At 42.9% G+C, this 23135-nt stretch overlaps 1 protein-coding gene across 1 annotated transcript in view; it reads right to left on the reverse strand.

Moving 5' to 3' along the window:
• Nucleotides 1-6283: 6283 nt before the first annotated feature.
• Nucleotides 6284-23135, reverse strand: part of LOC115152305 (terminal nucleotidyltransferase 4A) — a 45850-nt gene continuing 28998 nt past the window's right edge. Inside the window, exons 9-12 of the mRNA XM_029697061.1 lie at nucleotides 12576-12679; nucleotides 12255-12424; nucleotides 11809-11955; nucleotides 6284-8688 (exon numbers count right to left, since the gene is read on the reverse strand). Of these exons, the coding sequence (XP_029552921.1) occupies nucleotides 8503-8688; nucleotides 11809-11955; nucleotides 12255-12424; nucleotides 12576-12679 (607 nt within the window). The 3' untranslated portion in view covers nucleotides 6284-8502. The remainder of the gene's footprint in view (nucleotides 8689-11808; nucleotides 11956-12254; nucleotides 12425-12575; nucleotides 12680-23135) is intronic.

A 23135-nucleotide genomic window follows, 5' to 3' on the forward strand; every position in this document is an offset into this window, starting at 1 on the left:
AAAAAACAGAATTACCTTATTCACATAAGTATTCAGACCCTTTGCTATGAGACTCGAAAATGAGCTCAAATCCATCCTGTTTCAATTGATCATCCTTGAGATGTTTAAGTCCACCTGTGGTATATTCAATTGATTGGACATGATTTGGAAAGGCATACATCTGACTACTGTACATAAGGTCTCAAAGTTGACAGTGCATGTCTGAGCAAAAACCAAGCCATGAGGTCGAAGGAATTGTCCGTAGAGCTCCGACAGAGGATTGTGTCCAGTCACAGACCTGAGGATGGGTACCAAAAAATGTCTGCCAAACGGAGCAATCGATGGAGAAGGGCCTTGGTCAGGGAGGTGACCAAGAACCCGATGGTCACTCTGACAGAGCTCCAGAGTTCAAATCAAATCAAATTGTATTTGTCACATGCCCCCGAATACAACAGGTGTAGACCTTACAGTGAAATGCTTACTTACAAGCCCTTAACCAACAATGCAGTTAAGTATTTACTAAAATAAACTGAAGTAAAAAAAAATATATTAAAAAAATAACAGTAGCAAGGCTATATACAGGGGGTACCGGTACAGAGTCAATGTGCGGGGGAACAGGTTAGTCTAGGTAATTGAGGTAATATGTACATGTAGGTAGACGTAAAGTGACTATGCATGGATAATAAACAGAGAGAAGCAGTAGCTTAAAAATGGGGGTGGGGGGACGACTACAATGCAAATAATCTGGGTAGCCATTTGATTAGGTGTTCAGGAGTCTTATGGCTTGGGGGGTAGATGATGTTAAGAAGCCTTTTGGACCTAGACTTGGTGCTCCACTACCGCTTGCTGTGCAGTAGCAGAGAGAACAGTCTATGACTATGGTGGCTGGAGTCTATGGCAATTTTTTGGGCCATCCTCTGACACCGCCTGGTATAGAGGTCCTGGATGGCAGGAAGCTTGGCCCAAGTGATGTACTGGGCCGTACGCACTACCCTCTAGTGCCTTGCGGTCGGAGGCTGAGCAGTTACCATACCAGGCGGTGATGCAACCAGTCAGGATCCTCTTGATGGTGCAGCTGTAGAACTTCTTGAGGATCTTAGGACCCATGCCAAATTCGTTCAGTCTCCTGAGGGGGAATAGGCATTGTCGTGCCCTCTTCACAACTGTTTTGGTGTGTTTGGACCATGATAGTTTGTTGGTGATGTGGACACCAAGGAACTTGAAGCTCTCAACCTGCTTCACTACAGCCTCGTCAATGAGAATGGGGGCGTGCTCGGTCCTCCTTTTCCTGTAGTCTACAATCATCTCCTTTGTCTTGATCACATTGAGGGAGAGGATGTTATCCTGGCACCACACTGCCAGCTCTCTGACCTCCTCCCTATAGGCTTTCTCATCGTTGTCGGTGATCAGGCCTACCACTGTTGTGTAGTTGGCAAATTTAATGATGGTGTTGGAGTCATGCTTGGCCATGCAGTCGTGGGTGAACAGGGAGTTCTGGAGCGGACTGAGCATGCACCCCTGAGAGGCACCCGTGTTGAGGATCAGCGTGGCAGATGTGTTGTTACCACCTGGGGGCGGCCCACCAGGAAGTCCAGGATCCAATTGCAGAGGGAGGAGTTTATTCCCAGGATCCTTAGCTTAGTGATGAGCTTTGAGGGCACTATGGTGTTGAACGTTGAGCGGTAGTTAATGAATAGCATTGTCATATAGGTGTTCCTTTTTTTCCAGGAGGGAAAGGGCAGTGCGAAGTGCAATAGAGATTGCGTCATCTGTGGATCAGTTGGGGCGGTATGAAAATTGGAGGGGGTCTAGGCTTTCTGGGATAATAGTGTTGATGTGAGCCATGACCAGCCTTTCAAAGCACTTCATGGCTACAGATGTGAGTGCTACGGGTCGGTAGTCATTTCGGCAGGTTACCTTGGTGTTCTTCGGCACAGGGACTACGGTGGTTTGCTTGAAAGATGTTGTTATTGCAGACTCGGTCAGGGACAAGTTGAAAATGTCAGTGAAGACACTTGCCAGTTGGTCAGTGCATGCTCGTAGTACTCGTCCTGGTAATCCGTCTGGATTTTTCAGCGGCAGGGACTGGGTGACTAGTCAGGATCGAGGGATAGATGAACGGAGCAAAGTGCAGAGAGATCCTTGATGAAAACCTGCTCCAGAGCGCTCGGGACCTCAGACTGGGGCAAAGGTTCACCTTCCAACCGACAACGACCCTAAGCACATAGCCAAGACAATGCAGCAGTGGCTTCGGGACAAGTCTGTGAATGTCCTTGAGTGGCCCAGCCAGAGCCCGGACTTTAACATCTCTGAAGATACTTGAAAATAGCTGAACAGCGACGCTGTTTATACGGTGTTAGTGTGACAAATAGGGAATTAGCTAGGGAAACTGACAGATAACGTTACATTGCAATACTGACTAATAAAACTCACATTGTGCTGAAAAAACATCAGAATATAGGTCTTCAATCGATTGGTTGCTGGCTTCATAATTTGATTCAGGTCTAGTGTGACTGAGGCAAAAACAATAGCTAAAGTTAGTGAGATAGCAAGCTAACGCTAGCCAACTTTTGGCTAGCTCTAGCTAAATGGTACATCAAAATTACTTCTGTTGAAACCGGACAAAAAAGGCTACAAAACATTTCCATACACACAACAGCTGTTAGAAACCGCTACCCGACAGATAGGTAGATGCTAGCTAGAGCTGAACTGGCTGTAGTAGCTATTAGCTAGCTGCTTGTAGTTCATTCACTTCACTCCAGAGGGGATGAAACATTAGCTAATGTAACATGTCACTTACACTACTAGCTCAGCACTGGGAATTATTTTCTTCTTCTTCTGTCAAACAGTAGTTATCTTGCCAGATAGATCAGTCAACCAAAGAGTAGCCAGTTTCTGCTCTGCTTGCTTTTACAACTCTGAGAAAAGGCGCAACAGACAGCAGCTACCTCTGTTCATCTCTCCTGTGCTGGTCCTACACAGAAGCTTTTCCTTCACACCGCCTGTCTGCACGCTCTGCTCTGTTGCACACTCTGCCGGCTGAAAACGGGAAAACAGCCTACCCGACCTCTCGGAGTCATCCACTTAGTCCTAAATCACCCCAGTGCCGAGTTTATCACAGTGCAATGATAAAACTGGGGGACAAAAAGGAATGTGTGGGGGGGGGGGGGGTCATGTCCCCCCGGTCCCCAGTGAAAGTTGCGCCCTGAAATAAAGACTTAGCTAATTTGCAATGTCTGGCTGGGTCTGTAATTCTCTTTAGTGTATCCCTTAATAAAAAATGACATTTATTTGAAAGAGTTAGCTAGCTGGCCAGCTTGTAAAGTGACAAATTAAAGTAGCCTAGCCTTTTCTGTTTAGCTAGCTAAGTTAGCAGCTAATTTACAAATGTGCTAACATTCTAATAACATTGAAACTTTATTTATCTAGCCTATAGTTTATCATATGACTTTGGCTACATATATTTTAAATTAAATAACCAACTTTGCTTACCTTGATACTTTAAAACAATTAAGTGCTTCCTTGCAAGTTGGTTCAACCACTGTCCTATTGCGTTGTCATGCCAGAATGAATTGGCAATTGGTTTTTAAATTGCAATGGCAGTTACATTTTGAATTGACCAAAAGGTTTTATATTCTGCTCAAAAAAACAAAGGGAACACTTAAACAACACATCCTAGATCTGAATGAAAGAAATAATCTTATTAAATACTTTTTTCTTTACATAGTTGAATGTGCTGACAACAAAATCACACGAAAATAATCAATGGAAATCCAATTTATCAACCCATGGAGGTCTGGATTTGGAGTCACACTCAAAATTAAAGTGGAAAACCACACTACAGGCTGATCCAACTTTGATGTAATGTCCTTAAAACAAGTCAAAATGAGGCTCAGTAGTGTGTGTGGCCTGTATGACCTCCCTACAACGCCTGGGCATGCTCCTGATGAGGTGGCGGATGGTCTCCTGAGGGATCTCCTCCCAGACCTGGACTAAAGCATCCGCCAACTCCTGGACGGTCTGTGGTGCAACGTGGCGTTGGTGGATGAGGCGAGACATGATGTCCCACATGTTCTCAATTGGATTCAGGTCTGGAGAACGGGCGGGCCAGTCCATGCATCAATGCCTTCCTCTTGCAGGAACTGCTGACACACTCCAGCCACACGAGGTCTAGCATTGTCTTGCGTTAGGAGGAACCCAGGGCCAACCGCACCAGCATATGGTCTCACAAGGGGTCTGAGGATCTCATCTCGGTACCTAATGGCAGTCAGGCTACCTCTGGCGAGCACATGGAGGGCTGTGCGGCCCCCCAAAGAAATGCCACCCCACCCCACACCATGACTGACCCACCGCCAAACTGGTCATGCTGGAGGATGTTGCAGGCAGCAGAACGTTCTCCACGGCGTCTCCAGACTCTGTCACGTCTGTCACGTGCTCAGTGTGAACCTGCTTTCATCTGTGAAGAGCACAGGGTGCCAGTGGCGAATTTGCCAATCTTGGTGTTCTCTGGCAAATGCCAAACGTCCTGCACGGTGTTGAGCTGTAAGCACAACCCCCACCTGTGGACGTCGGGCCCTCATACCACCCTCATGGAGTCTGTTTCTGACCGTTTGAGCAGACACATGCACATTTGTGGCCTGCTGGAGGTCATTTTGCAGGGCGCTGGCAGTGCTCCTCCTTGCACAAAGGCGGAGGTAGCGGTCCTGCTGCTGGGTTGTTGCCCTCCTACGGCCTCCTCCACGTCTCCTGATGTACTGGCCTGTCTCCTGGTAGCGCCTCCATGCTCTGGACACTACGCTGACAGACACAGCAAACCTTCATGCTACAGCTCGCATTGATGTGCCATCCTGGATGAGCTGCACTACCTGAGCCACTTGTGTGGGTTGTAGACTCCGTCTCATGCTACCACTAGAGTAAAAGCACCGCCAGCATTCAAAAGTGACCAAAACATCAGCCAGGAAGCATAGGAACTGAGAAGTGGTCTGTGGTCCCCACCTGCAGAACCACTCCTTTATTGGGGGTGTCTTGCTAATTGCCTATAATTTCCACCTGTTGTCTAATCCATTTGCACAACAGCATGTGAAATGTATTGTCAATCAGTGTTGCTTCCTAAGTGGACAGTTTGATTTCACAGAAGTGTGATTGACTTGGAGTTACATTGTGTTGTTTAAGTGTTCCCTTTATTTTTTTGAGCAGTGTATATACACTGAACAAAAATATAAACGCAACATGCAACAATTTCAAGGATTTTACTGGCCCCTGGATTTCACATGCCTGGGAATACAGATATGCATCTGTTGATCACAGATATCTTAAAAAAAATGGGCCTCACAATGGGCCTCAGGATCTCGTCACATTATTTCTGTGCATTCAAATTGCCATGGATAAAATGCAATTGTGTTCGGTGTCAGTAGCTTATGCCTGCCCATACCATAACCCCACCGCTACCATGGGGCAGTCTTTCCACAACTTTGACATCAGCAAACCGCTCGCCCACATGTGGTCTGCTGTTGTGAGGCCAGTTGAACGTACTGCCATATTCTTTAAAACGACGTTGAAGGCAGCTTATGGTAGAGAAATTAACATTACATTTTCTGGCAACAGCTCTGGTGGACATTCATGCAGTCAGCATTCCAATTGAACGCTCCTTCAAAACTTGAGACATCTGTGGCATTGTGTTGTGACAAAACTGCACATTTTAGAGTGACCTTTTATTGTCCCCAGCACAAGGTACACCTGTGTAATGATCATGCTGTTTAATCAGTTTCTTGATATGCCACACCTGTCAGGTGGCTGGATTATCTTGGCAAAGGAGAAATGCTAACAGGGATGTAAATTTAAGGTAAATCATTTTGTGCTTATGGAACATTTCTGGGATTTTTTATATCAGGTCATGAAACATGGGACCAACACTTTACATGTTGCAGTTATATTTTTGTTCAGTATAAAAAACAATCTAATTGTATGAGTAGACCCCTCACGCAGTTGAATTTTATGGTATTATAATAGCCTGCAGATTAACAATATAGCTCAATGCTATTTAAGATGCAGGTGTCACGCAGACGTTAGTCAGTTGTTGGTATCACGACATGTCAGTCAGATGTTCAATGGTAGGCATTTAATGGTATCTCATTCGGCTCATTATTGGCTCTTCTCACTCACTCACTGTTCTTTGGTGCACAATTTATACTTTCTTGTAAAATATTTGATGATGTCAATGGGAGAGTTGTGGGAAAACTTCCACTGGGGAGAACGTTTTCAAAAGAGTGCTAAATGGGACATGTAAATGCAGACAGACCAGCAGTTCTTTCAAAAGTTTATTTTAATAATGAGAGACTTACATTTTCCCACTTGCCACTTTTACCCTCAGGGTCTTGACATTTATATCTATTCATCTTCCACAAAAATATAATTAGCTAAATAATATCAATAATCATATGAAAATACAACTTCAATGCAGGGATTGTACATTTGCTGTAGACAATGCTAAGAAAAAATAAGGAAATTACCATTCTACAAAACAGCTTTACTGTTCACAGCAATAAAACCTTTTTCCACTTCAAATTCATTCATGGTTGGAAAGTGGAGAGAAATGTTGACTTTTAGGATTTTTGATGGTGGCTTGTCTGCTTGAAAAACCAATTCAGTGTTGAAATGATTGAGCAGTGAGCACATGAACAAATTTGCAGTGAAAGACAAACAGGGGGAAAAAAACAACACATTCCTTTGTCATGAATTTTGTTATATTCTAATCACATATAATAAAGAACAGGCAATGGGAAAATATGCATTTCTTTTACAATATATTATCACTTGTAAAACAATGAGCTATCTTGAAGGTTGGAACAAATGTCTGGACTGCACACAAAATGTTTTGTGAGGACCAATTTTGGGAACAAAAGAAAATGCTAGGACTAACAGTGGCCCAACCCTTAGTGACATTTTGGTGCTGGAATTTATTGGGATGACTCATGTACTGGAGGCCACTGCAGGCTAGTCACTAGCTGGCACAGCCACAGTCAACATCTGATTTTAACCCTAACCCCAACCACACTGCTAACCTTATCAGAAATCGCTCTGCCTCCAGGACAAGATTCATCCCAATAAACGTCAACCTGCCATTTTGATAACGTCAAAAGTAGTGCTCTTGTTGAAACTGTATGCAACTTTAAAATGAATGCAGTGTAAGGTGTATAATGTTCTCAATTAACAGTAGCACAATTTATTTGCACTGTCAAAGTTAGGCCTATATTCTTTTGGCAGATCTCAAAGGATTAGATGGGTGAAAGCAACTTGGAAGAAGCTGCACTTACCCTCTTTAAAAGCTTAGAGGAACTATCACCATATTGTTTACATCCAGTCCAATCCTTTCATATAAAAGCCAATGACTTTCAATCAGTGGTCTGAAAGCACTGGATAAGTAAGAGCAAAGTGTTAGACACTATTTCCAAAACCTATCTGGGGTGTAAGACTTAGAACACAGGCGTCTGAGATATTCGGCACAAAATGTGCATCAGAACCATCTCTTACACACGCATACAGGCTATTCCTAAGCTTTCCATCCATAGGGCTTAACATTTATAGATTCATATAAATATACTAAAAAAATAAATACATAAACAAATACAAATAATTTTGTAATAGGCAAAATAGTGGAGTATTGATGTTTTCATGTACAGGAAGTTTGCAAATTGCAGATATTGTGGCATTTTGTATTCTACCAGTAGGTACATTAGACTGTAAGCTATTACGGTGATTAAACAGTATTGTGAAATAGCCATTGAACAGATCATTACAAAAATCATCCCCTTTATGCACTGAAACTGGTCCATTTGGGCTGATCCCTTGGCCTGATCCTTTCGTGATCTTGTGCTCTCATACATAGTAGTGTAGTAATCTATTTTGCTGATGGTTGGAGTTGGCACTTAGAACCCACACTTGGCCCAGTCCAGGAGAGATGGCAAATCGATATTCATTTTAATTCAGCTGGTGAAAAATATACAATCCCTATCCAATGTTTTTTTTTTCTCCCTCCAACCTCCATTTTGCCTTTTTAAATAACATTTTGCTCTATTTTTTCAATTGCAAATGTAGATGAGTTGCTGAAATACGTACATTTTCAACAACTCATTTTGTCAGTGCAAGCATTTTGCCCAATATAGCAATAATATCCATAGTTTTATACCATACATTTTCCATTGTCATTTATGCTGTAAAGTTGAATTGCCAGTAGGTTATAGACCCAACCAATGCACCAGGGTGTATTGCCACTGATAAAGTACAGGAACAACTGATCAGGCTCGACGACCTTCCTCCAATGGGCAGTGTGTTCATATTACAGAAAGACTATGCCCTCAAGACGAGGATAGCGTCAATCTGCCCATTCAACTAACAGAAAAAGGAGGAATCTCCTTCCAACTTGGCTTTAAAAATATCACTACCAAAAGCCCTGGTAAGAGTAACTCGATCGCCACCGTTTCGGCGGCACAGAGAGTGGAGTTGAGTTCTGTGACATGGCGCATCCTATCTACAGAGGTCCTCCACTGCAGGCGCAAGTTTGCGTTGGTGCTGAGGCTGGGGTTTCCTCCTCCTGCCAGGACAGCTCCGCCTGCTGCCTTGGTGGTTCCTGCCTGACGACTGTCCTGTTTCTGTGCTTGGCTGTGTGTTGGCATGGCTGTTCTGACGAGACGTCAAACTTTCTCTGTCCACCTGTTGCCAGGAAAACACATAAGACAAGATGAACTGTATTGTCCCCTGATGGGAAATTTGGCTTAGAATAACATTTAGTGTGACATACATGGATGTGTGGTAAGTTAACACTAAAGCTTGTCTGATATAGGGTCGTTCCACCAATTCGGTGCCTTTTGAGATGTGTAACTTGGGGGGAAAAAAACGGGATATCACCACATTTTAACATTGTCATAAAGAGCACATGTTAAACTTCAAAAAACGGTGTATTTCCATTTGATGAGGTTAAATGTAAAAAAATAATACTATAATAAGTGCCTATTAAATGGCAAATAAAGTAACAGGTTGACGATTTCATCTTAAATCAGCCATAAATCCACTTGTGAAAAGACGCAATTGAATGCAAGCTTAATTTTTAAATAGTTAAAACATTATAGCGTGTCTATCTATGGGTAACGGGGTTGACGCTCAGTTTTCCACCACAAAACACCAGAAAAGGGCCAAAAAGAGTAGAACCAGCTCACCTGCTTTTACACTATAATTTCACTATTAGATGTTCAATGTTGCTTTTGAAAAAAAAGACCATTTAAAATGAAAGTTCAGTTCACATAACAGGGTTTACCTTAAAATGAGGGACAGATGTAAATGAATCACTAATGTCATGAAATAAATAACATTCAGAAATTACTTTGTCAAAGCAAAACTATGGCTTTGCAATGATGGTGAAAACACAATGTTATGACTATAACTACTGTTCCCTGAAGTAGGGAAATTACATACAACATACTATGGGGAGTTGCACTCTCACTACTTCTGTTGAAGTATCTACAATAACACCTATCCAGGCCAGTGAAGTCCGCGCCTCGCTGGAAGTCCCCGCCTTCCACAGGTGATAAGCGTGAGGCTCGGATTCATTCCTTCAATTTAATACCGCTCTTCACCGAGCCCAGGAACGGGCGGCGCGGGGCGAAACAGATGTACCTCATTCCCTCCTTCAGGAAAAAGTAGTTAGAGTCATAACGTTACTTTACCTTTCAGTCATTCAATGTCGGTACAACATATTATGGGGAAATATAATGACGCCCCATACGGACCCCAACAGATACTAAATGAAAACGCTCCATGGCAGACCACCCAGACCTGACCTGACCCAGACCTGACCCTGCCAGATGCGTTGCCTAGTGACTTTCCCCTGACCCAGCCGTAAGCATGCTGTGGGCTACACTGGGAGCAGTCACATCCCAGTGATAAAACCTGAAAGTGTGTGGTGATGCCCAACTCCCCGCATCACAAATATGTCCTATAGTCAACACTTTAAACAATGCCCAAGACGCTGACAGACCCCTGGTGGAGTGGGCGCTAGGTAAGCATTGCCTCTTGCTGCTAAACTCAGCAAAAAAAGAAACATCCTCTCACTGTCAACTGCGTTTATGACTAGCAGAAATTGAATAATGTGTCCCTGAACAAAGGGGGAGGGTCAAAATCAAAAGTAACAGTCGGTGTGGCCACCAGCTGCACTAATTAAAAGAATAACTAATTGTTTATGATTAGGAAACTTGAGAACCATACAAACTTCAGCCCACAACATCCAGTGGGAGATCATGCTCTAACACTAAGGGACAGTTTAGTTGGCGCAACGAAAGACAGTCTCGAGTTCCAATTGTTTGTTTTAGTAGCGTGAAATGTCCCTGTTAACAGAAAAGCGGCATAATTGAAGAAATGAATCCAAGCCTCACGCTTATCACCTGTGGAAGGTTGGCTTCTAGCGAGGCGCAGATTTCATTGTAGATCCTTCAACCGAAGTCGCGAAAGTGCGACTCCCCATAGTATGTTGTACTGAAGTTGACTGGCAAAGGGAACTTGGAGAAATTTCGGGGTTAAGTGGGTCTTCGCAGAAGTCACGGTGTTGAATTTTGGCACTTTAGCAAGTCTGATTTATTTAATTTTCCATGTGGTCTATATTAAAAAGGGCACTTCACTGAATAAAACAGGCTTTAAAAAATGCAATATTGGTGCTGAATTAAGATATTAAAGGGCCCTTATTTACCCTATAGTTCAGTGGTCACCAACCTTTTCTGAATCAAGATCACTTTAAGTCAAAAAGCAAGCCGAAATCTACTGCTCCGATTCTTTTTTAACATGACTTAAAAAACACAAGCCTGCAACATTAACTTATAAAAAACTGTTCTGTAGTAATGAAGTGTGTGCAGTAGGCTATAGGCCCAATACATTATCACTGCATATTGGCTATTCTTATATTTGCCCTGCCAATGTTGTTCTTCCCAGACCATTTTGAAATCATATAAAAACAATGTGAGGCAGAGCTAAGTGAGCATAATAATTCGATTTTTAAATTTTTTACTGGTGTGATGGCCTGCATCTGATGGCCAGTCTGAGGGGAGGGAGAGAGGAGAACAACGGTGAGGCTGCCTCACCCGACTCACGGTACCTCCACTCTCACCGAGAGTTGATGGTGAAACTGATGGTGAAACTCAAGTCGCACTGCATTATTTCGGCCTCGTGCAGCAATTCAAGTTGCTACTCTTATGACCAGAGAAAGTGAAATATTCCTCAATACTAAAAAAGACAATCCTCTGCCTCTAATAATAACAACTGAAGCTTATCGAAACACTAGCATGAGTGAAAGTACGGAGAACACACATTTTATGGCTTATAAAAGTGTTGAACAAGGTGAAGGTGCTGAATAACAACTTAAACATGAACTTACTTTAAAAAAAAAACAGCTCTTTGCTGTATTCATTGAATCTCTCTAGTCAAGTTTTGAATTTGCTGTGCACTAGAGGCTTCTTTTTACAACAAATGGCTTGAGGAAACTGTGCAGACACAGAGATCTGAGCTATCGGATTGGCCATGGTGGGCCTGCAGGGTAAGCGGAGTTCTACCTTCAGACACATGAAATGATTCAAAATGGGAACACTTTGCCTTCCTGGCACTAGGGCTGCTGAATCAAGTGCACCTATCGCCAACAGAGCTAAACGAAAATAAAAAAATACAAATGCAAGGTTTTATCGTTGCTGTTTTTTTACAGAAATGTTTGGTGATCGACTACAAATGCCTTGGAGATCGACCAGTCGATCGCGACCGACCGGTTGGTGACCAATGCTATAGTTAGTCACCTACCTTGCTCTTGTTCGAATGGCTCACGTGGCTTCCGGAAGAGGAACTTGTAGCCCTGTGATTGGTCAATCCTAGGGGGGCAGCTCTGTGTGCGGATAAGCCCCGCCTACCACGCGGCAACACAGTTTTACAGGGGCTTCCGTCCGAATCCTGGAGGGTTCAGAGCATCCAATCAAACATGTGCAACATACAGTTTAAAGACAGGTATCTCAAACTTCTAACACATGAAAGGGTAGATTGCCTAAGGGACCTTTTTGATAGACTAACTACTAGTTAGAAAAATATTTTAGAGCTATCTTTAGAGATTTTACATCATAGTTGCTAAGGAAAGGTCAGCACTGGGGCTGTAGGTATTAAGCGTCTCAGAGTATCACTTGACACATACAGCCCCTGGTTTTTACGGTGCAAAGTGTGTGGAGAGAACATGCTCAGTTTCACAAGGCACCCACAGCATCGCTGGAGCTAGCTGATGAAGACTGCGGCGAGGAGGATGATGAAGAGGAGGATGGAGAGGAAGGAGGAGGAGAGGAGGAACTTGGTGATTCCGCCCCTTCCTCAGAGAGATTGTTGTTGCATTCGTACGTCTGCTGAGGCTCCACCAGCAACGTGACATCATTTCCTGTGACATAGGGGAAATGGTAAGAAATGTGGGGCTAGACAAGTTTACACTATTTTGATATAGTGCTGTACTTGGACTGGATAATTGTGAAAATCTATTAAAAAACAATTATATAAAATAAAATGGGCTCTAAAATGTTTCAAATCCTTACCGTTTAAGGTCAGGGAGTTCAGTGACAGATCAGCCCACTTCATGGTGATCCAGTCCCTGTATTCTGCCACTTCCTGAGTCACCCGGATTATTCTGCCCAGTATACTGCAGGACACACAAAAAACAATATTACCACAGGTTGGAAAAGTGGACACACGTACATGTGCAATCTTTTTTTCCACTTAATATTGTAACAAAAAATATATACAGTACCAGTCAAAAGTTTGGACACACCTACTCATTGAAGGGTTTTTCATTATTTTCTACAATGTAGAACAATAGTGAAGACATTAAAACTATGAAATAACACATATCATGTATCATGTAGTAACCAAAAAAGTGTTAAACAAATCAAAATATATTTTGGATTCTTCAAAGTAGCCACCCTTGGCCTTGATGACAGCTTTGCACACTCTTGGAATTCTCAAAACCAGCTTCTCTCAACCAGCTTTTCCAACAGTCTTGAAGGAGTTCCCACATATGCTGAGCACTTAGCTGCTTTTCATTCACTCTGCAGTTCAACTCATCCCAAACCATCTCAATTGGGGTGAAGTAGGGTGATTGTGGAGGCCAGGTCATCTGATGCAGCACACCATCACTCTCCTTCTTGGTCAAATAGCCCTTACAGAGCCTGGATGTGTATTTTGGGTCATTGTCCTGTTGAAAAAAAAATGATAGTCCCCACTAAGAGCAAACCAGATGGGATGGCATATCGCTGCAGAATGCTGTGGTAGCCATTAGAGGTCGACCGATTATGATTTTTCAACGCCGATACCGATTATTGGAGGACCAAAAAACCCGCTACCGAATAAATCGGCCAATTTTTTTCTTTATTTATTTCTAATAATGACAATTACAACAATACTAAATGAACACTTATTTTAACTTAATATAATGCATCAATAAAATCAATTTAGCGTCAAATAAATAATGAAACATGTTCAATTTGATTTAAATAATGCAAAAACAAAGTGTTGGAGAAGAAATTAAAAGTGCAATATGTGCCATGTAAAAAAGCTAACGTTTAAGTTTCTTGCTCAGAACATGAGAACATATGAAAGCTGGTGGTTCCTTTTAACATGAGTCTTCAATATTCCCAGGTAAGATGTTTCAGGTTGTAGTTATTATAGGAATTATAGGACTATTTCTCTCTATACGATTTGTATTTCATATACCTTTGACTATTGGATGTTCTTATAGGCACTTTAGTATTGCCAGTGTAACAGTATAGCTTCCGTCCCTCTCCTCGCTCCTACCTGGGCTCGAACCAGGAACACATCGACAACAGCCACCCTCGAAGCAGCGTTACCCATGCAGAGCAAGGGGAAACAACTACTCCAAATCTCAGAGCAAGTGACGTTTGAAACGCTATTAGCGCGCACCCGGCTAACTAGCTAGCCATTTCACATCGGTTACACCAGCCTAATCTCGGGAGTTGATAGGCTTGAAGTCATAAACAGCGCAATGCATTGCGAAGGGCTGCAGGCTAAATGCACGAAAGTGCTATTTTGAATGAATGTTTACGAGCCTGCTGCTGCCTACCATCGCTCAGTCAGACTGCTCTATCAAATCATAGACTTAATTATAACATAAAAACACACAGAAACACGAGCCTTAGGTCATTAATATGGTCGAATCCGGAAACTATCATCTCGAAAACAAAACGTTATTCCTGTTACATTGCACAACCTTCAGTGTTATGTCATAATTACGTAAAATTCTGACAAATTACCCAAAGTGTTGCATATACCCTGACTGCGTGCAATGAACGCAAAATGACACAATTTCACCTGGTTAATATTGCCTGCTAAACTGGATTTCATTTAGCTAAATATGCAGGTTTAAAAATATATACTTCTGTGCATTGATTTTAAGAAAGGCATTGATGTTTATGGTTAGGTACAGTCATGCAACGATTGCTTTTTTCGCAAATGCGCTTTTGTTAAATCATCCCCGTTTGGCAAAGTCGGCTGTCTTTGTTAGGAAGAAATAGTCTTCACAGTTCGCAACAAGCCAGGCGGCCCAAACTGCTGCATATACCCTGACTCTGTTTGCAAGAGAAGTGACACATTTTCCCTAGTTAAAAGAAATTCATGTTAGCAGGCAATATTAACTAAATATGCAGGTTTAAAAATATATACTTGTGTATTGATTTTAAGAAAGGCATTGATGTTTATGGTTGGAGCAACGTGTACCTTAGCGATTATATGCAACGCAGGACAGGCTAGATAAACTAGTAATATCATCAACCATGTGTAGTTAACTAGTGAGTATGATTGATTGATAGTTTTTTATAAGATAAGTTTAATGCTAGCTAGCAACTTACCTTGGCTTCTTACAGCATTCGTGTAACCTCGTGGAGTGCAATGTAAAGCAGGTGGTTAGAGCGTTGGACTAGTTAACCGTAAGGTTGCAAGATTGAATCCCTGAGCTGACAAGGTAAAAATCTGTCTTTCTGCCCCTGAACAAGGCAGTTAACCCACCGTTCCTAGGCCATCATTGAAAATTAGAATGTGTTCTTAACTGACTTGCCTAGTTAAATAAAGGTCTAAAAAAAAATTAAAAAGTTAAAAAAAGTAATAAAAAATAAATAAAAAAATCGGCGTCCAAAAATACCGATTTCCGATTGTTATGTTATGTCCGATTGTTATGAAAACTTAAAATCGGCCCTAATTAATCGGCCATTCCGATTAATCGGTCGACCTCTAGTAGCCATGCTGGTTAAGTGTGCCTTGAATTCTAAATAAATTACTGACAGTGTCACCAGCAAAGCACCTCCTCCTCCATGCTTCACGGTGGGAACCACACATGCGGAGATCATCCGCCTCACAAAGACACGACGGTTGGGACCAAAAACCTCAAATTTGGACTCATCATACCAAAGGACAGATTTCCACCGGTCTAAAGCAAGTCTCTTCTTCTTATTGGTGTCCTTTAGTAGTGGTTTCTTTGCAGAAATTTGACTATGAAGGCCTGATTCACGCAGTCTCCTCTGAACAGTTGATGTTAAGATATGTCTGTTACTTGAACTCTGTGAAGCATTTATTTGGGTTGTAATTTCTGAGGCTGGTAACTGTAATGAATTTATCCTCTAGAGCAGAGGTAACTCTGGGTCTTCCTTTCCTGTGGCAGTCCTCAGGAGACCCAGTTTAATCATAGCGCTTGAAGGTTCTTGCGACTGCACTTCCAAAGTTGTTGAAATGTTCCGTATTGACCGACCTTACTGTCTTAAAGTAATGGACTGTCGTTTCTCTTTGCTTATTTGAGCTATTCTTGCCATAATATGGACTTTGTCTTTTACCAAATAGGGCCATCTTCTGTATACCCCCCTACAATGTCACAGCATAACTGATTGGCTCAAACGCATTAACCTCTCTGGGACATGTGGGACGCTAGCGTTCCACCCGCGGTACACACTGCCAACAGCCAGTGAAATAGCAAGACGACAAATTCAAAACAACAAAAATCTCATAATTCAAATTTCTCACACATACAAGTATTATACACCATTTTAAAGATACGATTCTCATTAATCCAACCACATTGTCCGATTTCAAAAAGGCTTTACGGCGAAAGCATAACATTAGATATGTTAGGACAGCGGCTAAACAAGAAAACCCACACAGCCATTTTCCAAGCAAGGAGAGGCGTCACAAAAACCAGAAATACAGCTAAAATGAATCATTAACCTTTGATGATCTTCATCAGATGACACTCCCAGGACTCAATGTTACACAATACATGTATGTTTTGTTCAATAAAGCTTTACGGCGAAACACATTGTTCAATATTCTGAGTACAGAGCTCAGCCATCAAAGCAAGCTATACAGTTACCTGCCAAGTTCTGGAGTCAACTAAACTCAGAAATAGTATTATAAATCTTCACTTACCTTTGCTGATCTTTGTCGGAATGCACTCCCAGGACTCCCACAGGAAATGTTCGTTTTGTCCGATAAACTCCATATTTATGTCCAAATACCTCCGTTTTGTTCGCGCGTTCAGATCACTAATCCAAAGGCATAATGCTTGAGCACAAAACCCGAGACAAAAAGTCAAATAGTTCCATTACCGTCCATAGAAACATGTCAAACGATGTTTACAATCAATCCTTAGGGTCTTTTTAACATAAATCTTCGATAATATTCCAACCAGACAATAGCGTATTCATTACAGAGGAAAAAGAAGGAACGGCGTGCCTGCGTGCCCGTGCAGTAAACAACTCGTTGGTCTCAGGCTTGAGACAGCTTTTATTCTCTTCCCAGTAACAGTAGAAGCATGAAACAAGGTTCTAAAGACTGTTGACATCTAGTGGAAGCCTTAGGAAGTGCAAAATGACCCCACAGACACTGTAGTTTGGAAAGGCAATCAGTTAAAAAACAACAAACCACTTCCTGGTTGGATTACTTCTCAGGTTTTTGCCTGCCATATCAAATCAAATCAAAATCAAATCAAATCAAATCAAATATGAGTTCTGTTATACTCACAGACATCATTCAAACAGTTTTAGAAACTTCTGAGTGTTTGTAATCCAAATCTACTAATAATATGCATATCCTACCTTCTGGGCCTGAGTAGCAGGCAGTTTAATTTGGGCACATTATTCATCTGAATTTCCGAATACTGCCCCGTCACCAAGAAGTTTTAAGAAGGAAAGAAATTCCACAAATGAACTTACGAAAGCACACCTGTTAATTAAAATGCATTCCAGGTGACTACCTCGTGAAGCTGGTTGAGAGAATGCCAAGCGTGTGCAAATCTGTCATCAAGGCAAAGGGTGGCTATTTGAAGAATCTCAAATATAAAACATTTCGATTTGTTTAACATTTTTTTAGTTACTACATGATTCCATGTGTTATTTCACAGTTTTGATGTCTTCACTATTATTCTACAATGTATAAAATAGTAAACAAAGAAAAACCCTTGAATGAGTAGGTGTCCAAACTTTTGACTGCTACTGTATTTAACATTCTATTGGTTGCAAGAATTTTGTATAATAATTTAAGTTCTGAATCCGTCGTTGTTTTACATATCAGTTCATAAACCATGTGCCATGGAATGTGTCATGCCCTCAAACCAAGGCACGTTGCCTGCGTTTATTTATAGGCTGTTTCAACTTGTCAATTTCAAATGATTTTATTTTCTAACAGTTTGAATTGAGGTGTGTTCTGCCTCGTCATTGATTCATATAAAAGTAGGCCATTTCACTTTTGCGGCCAATACATTTTTTAGGCATTACTGAGCTGGACAAACGTCCCCAAGCACTTCCCCATTGTTTCCGCAGATCAAGTATGAAGACATTTTTGCATCTCCAGTCAGAACAGGACCTGCACAAACATTTTCAAATTTTCCAGCTGGTGCCCGCATTGCCTTCATTGTTGTTTTCATTACTACATGATAATGACTTTGGACATGTGTGCGTTTCTATCAGAATTGGTGCCTTATTATGTTATAATAGTTTCTGTATGTCGTGTTGTCGTTTCTACTGTAGCTCACTGTATGTAAGGTGCATAATTTATGTGTATATTCCTTATAACCGCGCACGTGAGGTAACGTTACTTATTTCATAACCTTTATGGTGTTATATTCAATGCTTAGGTAGCTAGCTACATTCTTCTTTTAGCTCTGTAAAACAAATGATAATTGCATCAGAGAAGTATTAGCTTGTGTTGTCTTTTGAAGCTACCCTGGCCTTATGACTATGGTTTGTTATCATTCGGCCTGTTTAGCATAGCTCTGTCCTGCCCTGCCCAATTGTGGAGCTCAACAGTTACTGTTATATAACTCATATTTGGGATTTTGTCAATACAATTTATTATTTTTTATAGCAGTGTTACGTTACTTCTTTGTAATATTGTTGTATTGCTATATCCTGATATTGTATTCTAATTACTAATAATTCCTCTTTATTCTGTACTTTCAAGAACCACACACACAAACAGTATTGAACATTATTTGCCAATATCATAAATGAAACCGGACATCTTTTGAGGTGAAGACTGAGGACAGCTTTTGTATGCTAGCGTACACTCACCAGTTTTAATGGATGAAAACAAAGCAAGAAAACACATAGGCCTATAAGTAATAGCCGTCTATTTTATTGAAGTATTGGTGGCGGTTGAACAACAACAACAACTTGTTTGCTAGAGAGAAAAAACTGCTTGAAAAGACTTACAACTTATGAATATGCATAAAGCATATTTCATATTCATGCAGTGATTGAACAACAACTGCATTTCCACCCCCCACCTCTAAAGACATAATATCATGGCAAGTCACCTGTCAGGTCAGTCAGTCAGTAATTGCTGCAGATGTGCTCAATAGTGCTTGAGCATATGATACTCCCCAAAGCATGGTTAAAACACAGAGGTGTGTCACAAGCTAAACACATGTACTTTGTCAACCTCCTCTGCTTCCTTCTCCTGGTGCCAGACAGGCAGACTTTGTAGTGCCTCCGTGTGCGACTACCTTGAGTAGCAGTTTGAGGGACTTCGCAGGGGAAATGGCGTGCAGTGAGGCGTAGGGGATTGTCTGCAGCAGCACAGCCCCTAGTGGATGGGCGCTGAGGGGTGTGGTGCTCCTCCAGCAGCTCTCTCATTAGGTTCTCTCTGTACTTTTGGTAGGTAATTACTTTACCTATGGAGGAGAGGGAGTGTGGAGGATGAGGAAAGGGAGAGGATGAGGCAGTGGGTAGGTGGGTGAGATATTGTCACTATAATTTCATAATGAAACCGTATGTGAACTACGTCCAATTACAAAAAAATACCTTGTTCAGTAATCATCTCACCTGTCAGGTGAACTATGTGGCCATTGAGGGCAGCAGTGTCGATCAGATGGGAAAATATCTTCTTATACCACCTGGTAGTTTTCCGAGTGCATTCCACAAAGCTGTTTATCATGTCCGCCTTATCCACTGCCCCCATTTTGAGGTTATAGTCAAGCACAGTCTGGTTTGATATTTCTGTCTCCCGTCGGGCGGTCCACCTTCCCTGTGGGCGACACGGTTGCTGATTGGACAGTGGAGAGGACATGGATGTCTCGTTTGTCATGCCACTTTACTGCAAGCTGTTGACCGTTCTCCTTCATCCGAATGCCGGCATCCCCTTCCTGTTCGACCTGACTGTGCCACAGGCCACTGTGCTGTTGGAGAGCAAATGCTAGAAAAGTGTGGGCCTGCTGTACCAATTGTCCACACACTAAGTGTGTCCCTTGCCGAGATGAGGAGCCAGCAGGGTCATCACCACGGACCCGGACACCCCAAGCCCCTCATAATGTTGAATGTCAGTGGTGGACCCTGTGTAGAGTATAATGTCCTGGACAAATCCTGTCTCGACCTCCCTTCGGCAAATCTGACCATGACTCCATTTTGTTGCTCCCAGCCTATAGAGAGAAACTAAAACAGGAAAAGCCCGTGCTCAGGTCTATCCAACGCTGGTCTGACCAATCGGATTCCACGCTTCAAGGTTGCTTCGATCACATGGACTGGGATATGTTCCGGGTAGCCTCAGACAACAACATTGACATATACGCTGACTCGGTGAGAGAGTTTATTAGCAAGTGCATCGGTGATGTTGTACCCACTGTGACTATTAAAACCTCCCCTAACCAGAAACCGTGTATTGATGGCAGTGTTCGTGCAAAACTGAAAGCGCGAACCACCGCTTTTAATCATGGCAAGGCGGCCGGAAACATGACCGAATATAAACAGTGCAGATATTCCCTCCAGTGTATTCCCTCCACAAGGCAATCAAACAAGAAAAGAGCCAGTATAGAGAGAAAGTAGAGTAGCAATTCAACGGCTCAAACACGAGACGTATGTGGCAGGGTCTACAGTCAATCACAGATTACAACAAGAAAACCAGCCCCGTTGTGGACATCGACGTCTTGCTCCCAGACAAATTAAACAACTTCTTTGCTTGCTTTGAGGACAATACAGTGCCACTCACACGGCCCGCTACCAAAGCCTGTGGGCTCTCCTTCACCGTGGCCAACATGAGTAAAACATTTACTCACTTCCAATGAAAACAATGTGTATTCTTCACCATGTAAGGTACAATTCAACATTAGAAAACGGCCTTTTTAGTCCATTTGCTGGGATATAAGGAAAAAGGGCGTATTCGTATTTATCAGGATGCCTACACCTCTGCTGTTACTACAGCAGGTGGCAGCGTAGGCCTCTCCAACCTGGTTCCTCTTTAAATATTAAATTTCTCCTTTTTGAAATATAACTCTTACAAAAAAAAACATCTGCTGACAATCTCTAAGTGTTCAAGAACCATATGCTTTTTTCCCATCATGAAGCCCATGACCTTTCCAAGTTGTAAGTTGGATTTTTCCCCTACCTAGCCAAATCATCCTTGACCGCTGGCTACGTCCCTTCCGTCTTCAAGAGAGCGAGAGTTGCACCCCTTCTCAAAAAACCTACACTCGATCCCTCCGATGTCAACAACTACAGACCAGTATCCCTTCTTTCTTTTCTCTTAAACTCTTGAGCGTGCCGTCCTTGGCCAGCTCTCTTGCTATCTCTCTCAGAATTACCTTCTTGATCCAAATCAGTCAGGTTTCAAGACTGGTCATTCAACTGAGACTGCTCTTCTCTGTGTCACGGAGGCTCTCCACACTGCTAAAGCTAACTCTCGCTCCTCTGCTCTCATCCTTCTAGACCTATCTGCTGCCTTTGATACTGTGAACCATCAGATCCTCCTCTCCACCCTCTCCGAGTTGGGCATCTCCGGCGCGGCTCACTCTTGGATTGCGTCCTACCTGACAGGTCGCTCTTACCAGGTGGCGTGGTGAGAATCCGTCTCCGCACCACGTGCTCTCACCACTGGTGTCCCCCAGGGCTCTGTTCTAGGCCCTCTCCTATTCTCGCTATACACCAAGTCACTTGGCTCTGTCATATCCTCACATGGTCTCTCCTATCATTGCTACGCAGACGACACACAATGAATCTTCTCCTTTCCCCCTTCTGATAACCAGGTGGCAAATCGCATCTCTGCATGTCTGGCAGACATATCAGTGTGGATGACGGATCACCACCTCAAGCTGAACCTCGGCAAGACGGAGCTGCTCTTCCTCCCGGGGAAGGACTGCCCGTTACATGATCTCCCCACCACAGTTGACAACTCCATTGTGTCCTCCTCCCAGAGTGCTAAGAGCCTTGGCATGACCCCGGACAACACCCTGTCGTTCTCCGCTAACATCAAGGCGGTGACCCGATCCTGTAGGTTCATGCTCTACAACATTCGCAGAGTACGACCCTGCCTTACACAGGAAGCGGCGCAGGTCCTAATCCAGGCACTTGTCATCTCCCGTCTGGATTACTGCAACTCGCTGCTGGCGGGGCTCCCTGCCTGTGCCATTAAACCCCTACAACTCATCCAGAACGCCGCAGCCCGTCTGGTGTTCAACCTTCCCAAGTTCTCTCACGTCACCCCGCTCCTGCGCACACTCCACTGGCTTCCAGTTGAAGCTCGCATCTGCTACAAGACCATGGTGCTTGCCTACGGAGCTGTGGGGGGGAACGGCTCCTCCGTACCTTCAGGCTCTGATCAGTCCCTACACCCAAAGAAGGGCACTGCATTCATCCACCTCTGGCCTGCTGGCCCCCCTACCTCTGCGGAAGCACAGTTCCCGCACAGCCCAGTCAAAACTTTTCGCTGCTCTGGCACCCCAATGGTGGAACAAGCTCCCTCACAACACCAGGACAGCGGAGTCAATCACCACCTTCCGGAGACACCTGAAACCCCACCTCTTTAAGGAATACCTGGGATAGGATAAAGTAATCCTTCTAACCCCCCCCCCCCCAAAAAAAGATATAGATGTACTATTGTAAAGTGGTTGTTTCACTGGATATCATAAGGTGAATGCACCAATTTGTAAGTCGCTCTGGATAAGAGCGTCTGCTAAATGACGTAAATGTAAATGTTAAGAATCAAATTTAACCTTGTCTATTCCGCCTATCATTGACGAACCAGAAAACATTTTAGCCGACATGTCATAGGAGGGCGGTGGGCATTCCATGGAATGGGATAGTCATAGTATGAATACATAGTTATTATATACATTACATATATAGCGTGTGAGCATGTGGGCTGAGCAGACATTTAACAGAGAACACACAAGAAACATAAAGCAAAGTACTTCGTTGTACTTTGTGGCACTATGCCTTTATAGGGCTTTCAAGCTCCAACTCCTCTCCTAATGTAAAAAAAATCCAAAAGACGGGGTTATGTCATTGTACATACATTGGAGGATCACTGACACATAAGTACTGTGGTCAGTTTGTATTACCTTGTAAATTAAAAGTAAAGTGGCTGGTGGGGGTCTACTTGGGGAGAGTGGGTCCACCGAGAGACTGAAGTGGGATGAGTAGAGCCCCACACATACGTCAGAGAAGTGTCTGATGCCCTCCCAGTCACCCCATCCGAATACCGTGGATAGAGCCCCTCTACACTCTCACCAATAACCACCATTGAATCTTAGCTATTATGACAAACAAGGAATAATAATGACTCGACATTCTCTGCTAATTTCTCCAGAACTCATTCATTTTACAGCAGGT

The sequence above is a fragment of the Salmo trutta genome, chromosome 17 (assembly GCF_901001165.1).
Source record: "Salmo trutta chromosome 17, fSalTru1.1, whole genome shotgun sequence".
NCBI lineage: Eukaryota > Metazoa > Chordata > Actinopteri > Salmoniformes > Salmonidae > Salmo > Salmo trutta.